The sequence below is a fragment of the Cyprinodon variegatus genome, unplaced genomic scaffold (genome assembly GCF_000732505.1).
Source record: "Cyprinodon variegatus isolate N-32 unplaced genomic scaffold, C_variegatus-1.0 Scaffold205, whole genome shotgun sequence".
NCBI lineage: Eukaryota > Metazoa > Chordata > Actinopteri > Cyprinodontiformes > Cyprinodontidae > Cyprinodon > Cyprinodon variegatus.
This window is the reverse complement of record NW_015150658.1, coordinates 342,578-355,723: the sequence shown is the minus strand read 5'-3', so window position 1 is coordinate 355,723 and position 13,146 is coordinate 342,578. Positions and strand designations below refer to the sequence as shown.

The 13,146-nt window shown below is 37.8% G+C and overlaps 1 protein-coding gene across 2 annotated transcripts in view; it reads right to left on the bottom strand.

The window, feature by feature from the left end:
- The window catches only part of begain (brain enriched guanylate kinase associated), a 65,014-nt gene extending 53,677 nt beyond the window's left edge, over positions 1 to 11,337 (bottom strand). Inside the window, exon 1 of one of the 2 annotated variants that reach the window (XM_015379994.1) lies at positions 11,223 to 11,337. Coding sequence is in view for 1 of the 2 variants with exons in the window: in XM_015379995.1 (XP_015235481.1) it covers positions 11,223 to 11,245 (23 nt within the window). In the remaining variant the exon portion in view is untranslated. The remainder of the gene's footprint in view (positions 1 to 11,222) is intronic. The other variant, XM_015379995.1, reaches the window with a different exon arrangement.
- Positions 11,338 to 13,146: the final 1,809 nt, after the last annotated feature.

The window sequence follows — 13,146 nt, the reverse complement described above, 5'->3', positions numbered from 1 at the left end:
CAAGAGGCGGGGTTCACCTTGGACAGGTCTCCAGTCCATCGTAGGGCAATACAGAGACAAACAGGACAAACAGCCACTCATGCACACACTCACACCTAAGGCGAATTTAGAGAAGCCAAATAACAGTCATGTTTTTGGACAGTGGGAGGAAGCCGGAGTACCCGTGGAGAACCCATGCATGCTCAGGGAGAACATGCAAACTTCATGCAAAAGGACCCTGGGCCTGGAATTGAACCTGGAACATTGCTCAGGTGTGATTTTGGCCCATTCTTCCACACAAACAGTGTTCAAATCCTGAAGCTTTTCTATGAAATCTGCCATTTAGTTCTTTCAATATTTTTCTATTGGATTCAAGTTAGTTGACTGGCTGGGCCATTCTAGCAGCTTTATTTTCTTTCTCTGAAACCAATTGAGGGTTTCCTTGGCTGAGTGTTTGGGGTCATTGTCTTGCTGAAATGTCCACCCATGTTTCATCTTCATTATCTTGTCAGATGGCAGCAGAATTTGATCAAGAATGTCTCTGTACACTTTTCTATTCATCTCCCTTCAATTATTTGAAGTTTGCCAGTACCATATGTTAAAACACAGCTCCATGCCATGATGTTCACTTATCCAAACTTCACTGTTGGTATGGTGTTTTTGGGGTGATGTGCTGTGCCATTTGACCTCCAAACATCATGTTTATCATGGCAACCAAAAAGTTAAATTTTGGTCTCATCTAACCAGACTATATTCTCCCAGTATTTCACATGCTTGTCTAAATGTGGTGCAGCTAACTTTAAATGAGCTCCAACATGCTTTTTCTTCAGCAATGGAGTCTTGCATGGTGAGCATCCATACAGGCCATGGAGACTGAGCGCTTTACATATTGTTTTCTTTGAAACTATTTTACCTGCTAATTTGAGGCCATTTTTGAAGCTCTCCACAAGTGGTCTTTGGTTCTTGGATAACTCTGCTGATAATTATTTTCACTCCTCTGTCAGAAATCTTGCAAGGATCACCTATGGCCCCAACAGTGCTCACTGGAACATTCAGAAGTTTAGAAATCCTTCTGTACATTTTACCCATCTTAATATGTTTCTTGTGTGATACCAGAGACACCTTTATATAGTCCATCATTTGGAACTGAACCAACTGATATGAATTTCACTGACAAGGGAGAGGATTGCTTTCTAATTACTGAGAGATTTTGGCTTGTGTCCTGTCTTTCCATCCCTTTTTGCACCCTCCTTTCTTCACAAGCTCAATACTTTTTCCCTGTGCCATTTCACTTTATTACACATAACTTAATTTATGTGTAATCTATGGTTTGATTTCTTTGTATGCATGGACTGCATGAATTGTTACCAACATCTGATGAAAAAATGAAATATATTTACTGAGAAAAATTGTGGAGTGTTCCATACTTATTTTACCTGCTGTATTCTATATAAAAAAATAAAAAAAATGCAAAGATGGGAGGTCACTAAATTAAGATTCATTTGATTATGGAAAGCAAAGTTTGACCCAAGTGTTTTAGTAAGAAACAAATTTTTTTCGTCGTATTCGACCACTGTCTTTCGAGACCAATTTACAATTTTTGTAATTGGTTGTGCAGGATTTTGTTTTCTTACGCCTTTTACAACATATTGCTTAATTTAAGACTTAGAAATATATATTAGTAATAACATGTGAGTCAAACTTGACCACAACAGTTTTACAAAACATAATTGAAAATATCATGATACCATATTAATACACGCATCAAAAATGTGAGTCAGTGAAGTCTAAAAGTGTAAAATAAATTGTTTAAAAAATGGCTCCCATAACATTAAAGTGATTGTGGCTTCTATAGTAACGTAACAGCATAGCAGCAGGCCACTGATTGGATTAGGTTTGATATCTGTGCAGGTCTTTTGTAAGTAATTTAAGCACAAACAGCTGGAGATTAACTAATGATAATGGTTTAAGTTCTCCTGCTGTGTGTCCAGCATACAAATACATGTACCCTGAGAACATAAAAAAAACAACAGACTTTTCTTTTCTTTAAGGATTATTCCAAGCTTATTTCGTGGCATTTTGTAATAGGTCATATCCTACCAGGAAAGCACAGCTGAAGTCACAGTGGACTGATTGCTGCAGCAGGCATCTTGACCACATCAGTCTTAGTGTGAGTATTTGTGTGTAGTTAAAGAATTGTGAAGGTTTTTGCTGAAAGGAATAAATTTACTTATCTCTGATTGGTCTATTTTAGTTCTAAATATTTTTCAAATCCAAAGTCAGAGTCTGACATTTAACTTTACAATAACATATATTTTGTGGGAGCTTATGGTGTCAGTGGTAAAATTCATCAAGCAACATGATTTTACCAAAAAGGGTATTAGATCAGTGTGAATCTTCTATGTTATTCCTCCTACATTGTTCTTGCTACATGCAAATGGCGATCGGCTGAAAATCATTTGTTTCTGACTTAAATCTGAATAAACATTCTAAAAAGCACGTTTTTGGTTCCAGATTTAGAACAGATGTCTAAAGGCTGCAAGACATAAGCAATGCATTTTCCTATGCAGCCATAGCTTAAAGTGAAAGGCTGGGATTTAATTTAGTTTGATTAGTCTTTTGACTTATAACATAATTGAATGAGAGATTCCAAAACACTGACTGAGATTGAAGCGTTTTTTTCTATAGTTAAACAGATAAAAAGTATCTTAACAAGTTTATTGAAGAATGTCACTTCCTTTTTGCTTATTGTCAAAGTTAGTATGGACATTAAGGACTAATTTCTGGAAATGTAGCATGTTGTGGTTTTATAACATTAGGAGCAAAGGGGCTAAATATACTTTACATACACATTATACATTTTAGAAGAATAACAAAATTCTATTGAAAACCTTATATAATTTTTCTTCCACTTTTCTTTCATATTTCTTTTTTTTTGTTTATCTGTCACAAAAACCCCCATAAATATCCACAGATATCTCTGGTGTAACTGGGACAAAATAAGAAAAAGTTCAGTCAATAGCAATACTTTTGCTTTTCACTGTCTTTGATTAAACTTCTGCACAAAATTGTTACTTAAATCTATATCTTATACATTTTTCTAAAAAAAAAAATCCATATGTGACTTTGCCTGCAGACTTTTAGAGCATAACTTATCTATTTATTCATCCGATGAAGCATAGATCTAAAGACAAGACAAAACTGAGTGAGATAAAAAGAAAAATTATACGGCCCACAGCAAAACAGCAGCTTCTTGTGAAACCGAGCATGCACTACAACAACTAAAAGAGAAATCTTTTAGTTGTTGATTTGCTGCAAGAAACTGTATTACAGCTCCACAGCTGCATAATGCTGCAGGCAAAGAGCAGCAATGTGCTCTTCACCCTTTTCATAACCTTTATAAACTACTGTCAGAAAGAAGAGACAGATGTTGGAGCGGGGACGGGACAAATTAAACAGCTCATACTGTATGTTTGTACTTTAAATTCAATGTGCAAGAAAAATCTGGTTCTTTTCTTAAATTATTTGAAAGGGAAATTCAAGAAGAGCGGACCTCTCTGAGGTTGCCAAGACAACACGTTTCTAGTATACTGTGAGCTTCCTTCAAGCAAAATGAAAGAAAAGGGGTAAAAAGATACATAGGAACTTTATAAAGCTCTTACTGCAGTTATCGTGGTATTTCAATTTAAAAAAAACCAAAACGTTTAAAGGGTTCTCAGTTTCTCAGTAAAAAACATATATTTACTTAAAAAAAGATTTCAAACTAGGTTACCATAACACCAGCCAGATAAAGTCATGTTAAGACAGCACTTAAGAATGTATGATTCTTAAAACCTTGTATTGTTATTGTTCTAAACCCATCTGAAACTTCCTTCGTGTCCTTGGCCCATTGTCAGGAGAGACCTGCCTGAGATCTTGGTTTGCCCTGCAGCACCACAACATCTATTTACAGAGGTAGTGTTATTTAATCAGCTAAAATACCATCAAAACGTTCAACAAGTATTTATCTGTGTTTCATGCAAAAATTACACTGCATCCTTGTAGGTGTCTCATTCATATAGCTTTGATTACAAATGACAAACTTTGACACATTTCAGTGGGATTTCATGCAATAAGCTAAAACAACACCGAAGTGAAGGGAAAAGGGAAATAAATATTTTAGGAATGCTCCATAATAGCATGCACTAGCCCCAACCTAACTGAAAAGATTCATTTAAATGAACAACTGTTTTCTTATTTCTAACATAAAGATATGATACTACTCTGTAACTTTAAACCACTAGGGGTGCTAGACCTGTGACTTCCAGGTTTATCATTCCTTAGGTACTGTAGCCTGATCAGCAACATAGAGCTAGGCTGCAGACATGGCGTATCAGTTGTGGAAAACATGTTCAGCGTGTACATTTGATGTAAAGCACGCCACTGCAGCTGTGAGGTCAAACTAAGCATTTTATTTAATACAAAGATCTTTGCAGAGGTCACCACAAAACCAAGTGGCACACCAGCCCAACAATGTAATCTGACTCACAGTCTCTGAATTCACAATTTAAAAGCCTGAAGCTCCTTCTTAGATATTATCCAGATCCCTCTGTTGTCTCTTTCCAGGATGATAGTGAAGGAGGATTAATCCTTGTAAATATACCCTAAATTTGAACCGTCCTCCGTGCTGTAAAACAGTCGGCCATAAAACGCCCAGCTAGAGGAGCCTGGAACTAAAGCCTCCTAAAGGGTCAAACAACACTGAAGAGTTGGTGGTGAGGAGACCTACATCATATTTCATATTTCCTGAAAGACATACAATCATTCAATACCCAAGTAGTGCTAATATGTCTAAACGAGGCTAAATTAATTTGAATAAGAGTAAATAAGTTTATATCCAACAGAGTCCATATTTGAACTGGAAGAGCTTGATCTTACAGGTGGGACCAGGGCTAGGCTAAGGCTACATTCACACTGCAGGTCTTAATGTTTAATTCTGAATCGCCATCAGACTCCAGTTTAAACAGACAGTGTAGACATCCCACAGCAGCCCTCTGTTGTGAGGGAACTGAACATCAACTCCCTCACCAAGAAAGGCCAGCAAAAGTAATTCAACCTGCCAAGGACAATGATGGTGCACTCCTACTCCTCCATCATTGAGTCCATCCTCACCTCCTCCATCGCCTTCTGTTACACTGGTGCCTCCGCCAAAGAAAAGGGCAGACTGTAGCATGTCATCCGGTCTGCAGAGAATGTGATTGGCTGCAGTCTTCCATCCCTCCAGGATCTGTATGCCTCCAGGACTCTGAGTGCATGGAAGATTGTGGCTGATCTCTTGCACCCCAGCCACAAACTATTTCAGTCGCTTCCCTCTTGCAGGAGGTGGTCCATCAGGACCTAACCGCACGCCACAAGAACAGTTTCTTTCCATCTGCTACCAGCCTTATCAACAAGGCCCAGAGACCCCCGTGACACTGATACTGCCTCTCTCCGTCCACCGTTCGGATCTAGAAGCTACACCAATGTAGCATCTCCAGATCTCCTGCGTTACATTAACGCACACTGTGTATATAGTATGTGGCTCTATACTACATATTTAATATACTATATTGTATGTTTTATATTGTATACAGCTATAGATTCTGTGTTCAATATACATGGCTTAAGTCAGTGTGGCTGGCCAGGGTACCTCTGAGGGTCACTGGTGACACTGCAAATTTAAACAGTCTTCCTGGGTGTTTTAGAATCTGAGAGCAGACCAGTACAGACCAGCAGATTGAGAAGTCATGGAGTGCATCATACAGACAAGGCCACATTCACCCTTTTGGATTCAATCCAACATCAGAGAATGAAACGTATATCTGGTCTGATACGTTTCATACTGTATCACTTTGGTTTTTAGCCTAAAAACAGTTTTTGCTTACTTAGCTCCAGTGTGTAAGGGAAGCTTGGACTGCCTTAAAGTGGTGTTCTGGGTTACATGACTCATTCAGCGACAGAACGGACTATCTAAAGTTACATAGATGAGTTTTTAAGAATGGCAGCCAGCACCTACAGTATCATCAGTACGCAGCAAGTGCTGTATATTGAGCAGAAAAATAATTTAACACACCTCAAATTAAGCTACTTTGTCAGACTTTATACAGTGTTACATTAATCAGATAAATGAACATACTTTGATCTAAAACCATTCCATTCTCTGGCTGCATGTTTAAAACCCCACAATAAGGTGAAGATTTACCCCCGTCTGCTGACCTTTGGCATGAAATCTTTTCCTGGATATCTGGGCTGTTATTAAATAGCTGTTATTAAATTGAAAAAAATGGAAAAATTGAAGATTGTATTTATTATGAGAAATTTCCTGGTCTCATCTGACCAGACTCTTGATTAATGTGTCCCCCACCTGATTTGGGACATACAGTGTTTTAAGCAGGAGATCTTAACAGAACAGTTGTTTGATATTGATCACATTCTGTTTTTTCTACAGGTACCACTGTGCACTACTTTCGGTTGCTCCCTCACAGGAAATCCTTATGAACTTAATTTAAATCTGTAGTTGTCAATGGAAAAAATGATACAGATATAATTTGTTTAAATGCTTTAAAGACTGCTCAATTTTAAGCATTACATAGAATACTGATAGCTGTTATATAGGATGAATGTCCTTTTTAAATGTATTAATTCTGATGACTTCAACTGTTAATGAACGTCCGAATACAAAGTAATGAACCAGGAACCAACAAGTGTCTTGCTGGTAAGCGATCAGGTCAGCATTCACAAATGAACATTTAAAATCCTTGCTAAAATCTTAATTTTTGTTATCTCCGAAATCAGGAAGCTTTTTTTTTTCTGAATACCCTTAAATTTTTCAAATACGAACTATAGAAATCTATTCGGTAGCCATGGATTATTGTTGATTTTGCTTTCATAAAGACATGTAAACTCCTCTCAGAAATGTCAATGAATAAATAACTGAGACTTTCTCTGTTTCAGCTACCAAACTATAGACTTTGCGTGAGCCCAGACTGGAAATTTAGACACCACTAAAATAATTAACCAGGTCTTGTGATTGTGTGGTTGCACAGTGCAGTAGGGCGCTTCACTGTAATGACAACATTTGGTGTTCAGCTTTTACTACATGTAGGAGCTTGCTTTTTAAGAAACAATCTTTTTCTGCGTTTAATGTATATTTAAAGCCAAAATTTCACGGTGAATGCATCAACAACAGCTAAAAAGACTAGCTTTAAACCTAGCTATCTAACAAAAGAAGATTAGGTCTGGAACTAAAAATCTTTCAGTTCAGATAAAAAATATCTAACAGTATCCACAAAAAAAGGGGGTAAAATCACTATAGGTAAACTTCCCCTGACTTTGGCAGATCTGGATATGTGTTGGTGGCAGACAGGTGTATCACCAACAGTCCATGGAGTGATGAGTTTGGTGAAGTGGCAAGTTTAAATCAAAGAATATGGACACGAGAGCACTTTCTCTCTCGCATGCGGCAAAAAAGAAGGGAAAAAAAGGAAACTCTCTGGGGTATTCTCCAAGGCACATCCTTCAAAAACCCCTCTCAGATGCTACAGTAGACCTCCCTCAGAAATAGTCCCTGCATAAATCTCTGATCTTCCTGTCTAAGAAATAATTAGGCAGGAGAATGAAAGAGCAAGGAGGTGGTAAACTGCTCCAGGCTAACCTGAAGGGAGACTTCACATAGCATCTGCTTGGTGGGCTACGTGCCATGCTTTGTGAAAGACTGGAGAGGAAGATACGCAGCCACTATAAGCATGTTTCTCAAAGTGCGATTAAAGAGGAGGTAGATAGTGATGTTGTGAAGGGGTTGACAGATTTAATAAACTGGATCGGGGATAAAACTAATAGTTCTGAAATGACACGTAGAAATCTAATTAAAAGCGTTGGATTTTATAGGATTTAAATTGTCTCTGTAACAGGTTTATTTATTTTTTTAGTGCCTACAAAAAGTGTTATTACAAAACAGAAAATGTTTAATTGAGTTTTTGATATTGATCACCACATAATATAACTTGGTTGTAGACCTGAAGGAAGCACATACTTGAAATTCCATTTTTCAATCAATAAAAGCACTAAAAATGAATCACTTGATATGTATTTAGCACCCTTATCTATGATAACACTTATAGAAAATCCAGTGCAAACAATTATATTCAAAACTCAACTGTCTACCTGTTCTTAATTTAATCAAATTGGTCCTTCACTCCCCAAGTGGGCTTCAATGGTATGTGGCAGGAAAGCAGCTTGCATTGAAAAAAAAGCCATCAAAAGTCATGTTGGCTGTTTTTAACAAGCGATATATGAGACACGGGATACATGTGGAAGAAGGTGCTCTGATCAGACGGAAATCAAAATGGAAGTTTTTAGACAATATGCATGTACAATTTATGCACCGGTAATCTAACCCTGCAGTTTGTCCTGGAACCATTAAGAGTGTCCTGATCCGACATTGGAAATCAGTCCGTTATCAACCAGGAATAAATATCATGATATAAAACCCTGCATCTGAACTCTTCAACATCAGCAAGATGATAGAAACAGCTTCTATTTAAAATTTATTGAAACCACTGGTGAATGATAAATGGGTCGGCTGTTCTCATTCCTATTATTGTTTCCTAATTGAGTAATAATCACTTGATCCTGGCTTTTTTAAAAATTTAATGCTACGTTCAAACAGTGAATGCAAAATCTAAGCACACCTGAAGGCACAGGTGCATAGGAAGAGGGTGTAACAAGAAATCTATCCACAGTCTGTCTGAACCGAAATGTTACATCAATAAATCCTTGACTGAGGGCGATAAAGTGTGAAGGAACCTTTCTTTGAATCTTGGATACATTCCACATCCCAAAATAAATAAAAGCATACGATTAACACAGAAATTCCCCATCCTCAAGTTTTCCTCTGCTCTGCTCAGGTATGCTCACATACGCCTGATGGAGAAACTGTGTTGTTATTTTAACAAATTAATAACCATTCCACATTCATGGTGACTCGCCCGAGCGTCGCCCTCCATGGACGTACCCTCCGCCGTTCACCTTTAAAATACAGAACAACTCTAATTGTCTGTTCTGTTCCGGTCTGCTTGGCTCAGCTTAGAAATCTCAGACTTTAAAGAACTTGGAGCAGAGCTTGATGCTATTACCGCGGATACAGTTGGCGCTGCTTTTTACAAAGCCGTTCTGAACCTGACCTGACACGGACAGGAGGATGTGGCATCTGATATTGTATCATATTGGCACCAGTGAATCCTCAATGCTGTATTGGTATCATATTGGAGATCAAAAAGGTATCAGAGACATCCATGAAACCATCATCTCCATAAAGGTGGTAGCAGGATCATGCCATGTGGATTATTTAATTTAGTTGGGCTGAGTTGACGGAAAGTTGTATTGAGAAATATCCAGGACAATCCTGGAAGAAAAGCTGTCAAAGAATGCAGAAGATTTTAGATCAGAGTGGAGGTTCCCTATTCAGTGGGACTATTAATTGTAAACATACAGCGAGTGCTACACTGAAATACTTTAGCTTAGTTCTGTCCAACTCAAGTCACTAAAGGGGAATGTCTCTCATGTTCCAACTCCAACACAGCTGATCCTAATGGTTGAATGACCTCCCCAACATGTCCTCAAGCTTTGCAGGAACCTGCTGAGTTTGTGTTTTTTTGATTTGGCGAAATAGAAAAAAAGGGTTAAGTTGATTATGGGTACACTTCTTTCATAAAAAATACTAGCCCAAACTTCCTAACTGAACGTCCTATGTGTGAAAAAAAACAAACCAAAAAAAAAAAAAAAAAACAAGCAAAGTATCACTTTTTTTTCTGAAGTTGCAGACCTCAGTTTCACCTTGACATTATTGATTTTATCCTAACCTGTCAGCATTTTCTGAGTTAAACCAAAACAAGTAATCAGAACCTGCAAACCATTTAATAAAGCAATTCTCTACATTCTAAAACAAAGACCAACAGCTGTCACTCTAGTCTATGCATGGAGCTTTGGACCAGAAAATTGTTACAAGAGGGAAAATGTTTCACTTTGTGCAAATTTTTAATCATCTGCTTTAATCAGCATTGTTCTCATTTTGTCACATGCTCGTCAGATTTTTCCACATGAATAGTCAGAGAGATGCAGGATTATCCTGATGGTTATGAGTCAACTCAAACTACACTTAAAAGAAAAAGCTTCCAACTCTGGTAATTACTCTGGTTTCTCAAAGGAAAAATATAGAAGTGGATAATTTGTGTAGAGAACCTATCAAAATATTTCATTTTTTTTTTCTTTTTTCAGTTGAATTAGTATTTAAGTTTTAAAAGTGCTTCATTTCTCTCAGTTTTTTCCCACCATAGTAAATAAGCATTTCTTGACAAAATTAATAAACAACAAATACAGTAGAACAGGTGTTTGATTAAATAATCTCCATTGTATACAGTGTAATTCTTTTTCCATTAGGAGGTCCTGACAGAACTCAAAGCATAAAAACAATTAGAAAAAAATGCTCACTTTTTCTCCAAAGCAAACCACCCCAAATTATCCCTAAAAGCAAAATCAAGAGGTTAAGGTTGAATGGAAAACCAAATGACTTTACATGTTTGTGCAAGTCATGTTGACATGTTAGTTTTAAAGCCAAACCCCAATTCTAGAATTGGAGTTTAAGAACTGCTCAGTGAATTACAAACAGCCCTTTTTCACCTAATTTTGGATTCTGCTCAGTTTCTGTCTGTGTTTGTTGTAATCTGGTGAAGAGTCGGACTTAATGAGAGCAACTTTTTTTCCTCATGACGCGCTTGTTCAGCTGTAATTGTCTCTCTGTGGTATCATCTTACCCGTGAAAATAAGAGCTAATCGAGGGCTATGAAAAACATTTGGCACCTCATTATTCGTGTACTAATAAAATCCTAATGACAGCAGATCATAAATAAATGAATAAATACATGGAGAATTGAAGTGAAACTAATTGTCCTGATCTGCTTGAGCTATTTTGCTGCAGTCTGTTAAAACCAGTTAAATTCAATTTACTCCAGCAGGAGGTTTCATATTCTCCAATCATCATAACACACTGTTTAAATCTCTGCAGGCACAATCCCTATTTGTCAGAGCACTCTGTGACAATGCAACACATGGACAGCTAAAGAACTGCACTCCAAACAGTCATAATGTGTGACATAGCAACTACACTCAGTCATCTCAGAGCAGCTGATGAATCAGAGCATGCACCTCCTTGCCTCTCTTTGCCTTACCGTTTAGGAGCTTTTCGCCTCATTTTCAGCAGATAAGATCACAAGTCATGTGTCTGTGGTTCCCCCCTCAGAATATAAGGCATTTAGAAAAAGACTCCCTTAATTCTGACTGGAGACAGGCTAGTAGGAAGGAAGGGAGGGAGGGAGGTGAGGAGAAAATGAGAGAGGTAGAGCTGCGAATTGAATGGGAGAGGAGGAGTTCTGGGAGTGATGGGGAGAAGGAGGGAGAAAAGGAGGCGAGGTTTGGTGGAGGAAAAAAGTAAAAGTGTCTTACCTTGTGTCGTGCCGCATCTCTCCATCAGATTCCTGGTAGGAGGAGAAGAAAGCAGGGTGAAATGATTACATGCATTTATCAAGCAGATTTATCTGACACTGCTGCTGAGCACCTCTTATCTGCTGTTTAAAGGGGCTCTCAGAGCGGCTATGCCTCAGCAAACAAATATATCTATTATTTTGTGTTATGTCAGTAGTGAGATCATTGTAGGGAAGAGGGAGGGGAACAGAGCAGAAGAGAGACATATTTACACTGCAAAAGGAAGTACTGTACTGCAGATGTGGAGAGAAAGTACCCAAAGGTGATGGTTTATTTACTTGTTGGAAACACAGTAGAGGAGCAGAACATATTTGTGAACAAAAAACAAAAACAAAGAAATTAAAAAGGGAAAGGATAAAGCATTGTAACTCTCTGTGGAATAACTTAGGTTAAAAACCAAATATAAACAACATCACCACAGCATAAATATGTGAAAATATGTTGTGCTGACTTTTAATTCTCTTTACATGGGGGCAAACAAATATTTTTTGTTTTGCACATTATACTTGGATTATGTTTGAAAAGGGGATTTTAAGAGAGGATACAACCATTTAGGTTTTTACACTGGCTAAATTATTTGCTCCAGAACCAATTATCCACTTTGATTTCCGGTCTAGAATTAACCAAGCAGAGGCAGATTGTAGTCATGGTGATACAACTCACCATGTTCTAAAGATTCTTTTTATTATTTGCAATAAAAGATTCCCCTTTGAGTGATTCTTTAATGTCTGGGTTGTGGTGCAGGAGCTTGGTGTGCCTGCAGCTGTTTGTGTACTTCAGTGTTGTGCAAAGCCCCAGCCTGCCTGAGGGTTTAATGTAGAAGAATCAGTAAGGTGTATGAATAAATGTCACAGGTACGCAGCGGGAACTCAGTTCATGAGAGCGCAGAGAGAGTTAGTGAGCATGTGTAGCTGGATTTTACAGCCGGTCCGGTGTGGGTGTTTCAAACATAGTGAATGATACAGCAGGATGACTCATACAGATACTGAATGAGACAGCACAGAGTAATCCCCTACATCCATCCTTCCATCTCAGCTTCCCTCTCTGCAGAGGGCAAGCCTGGAGAGAAGAGGGAGGAGCGGTGGATTGACACTCCTCGGAGGCGTAAACTATGATCACAAGTTTTTACTTATTTACTTTTAGAAAAAATCAGATTCATCTCCTAAGAATACTTTCTTTGCTTAATTTAAAAGGGGAAAAGATAACAATAAATTCAAAAAAACGGGCTTAGAAAGTTTTTGCCAGTTCAGTTGCAGACTGCATGCAGCCCCGCATACAACATGGAGCCAGTAGTGGCAACAGATTGGAGTGCTGCCAAGCATTTTTTTTTTATTTATTTTTACTTTTCTACTTGTTAGAGAGTGGCTGTCAACTCTTGTTGTTGGTTTGTCCTCTAAAGCTTCCCATTGCAATTAAAAATGTTAGAATTTAACATTTTTCAGGTCAATTTTTCAGGTAACTCAGTTGTTTCAACATGACTACCGTAATCAAAATCTTAATTAAAAATATTATTCTCCAGCACACATTTTGTGGAATTTATGTGACAGACCAAAAAGGTGCTACGAAAAAGTGTGGGTAAAAGTATTTGATTTGCTGCTGATTTACTTGTTT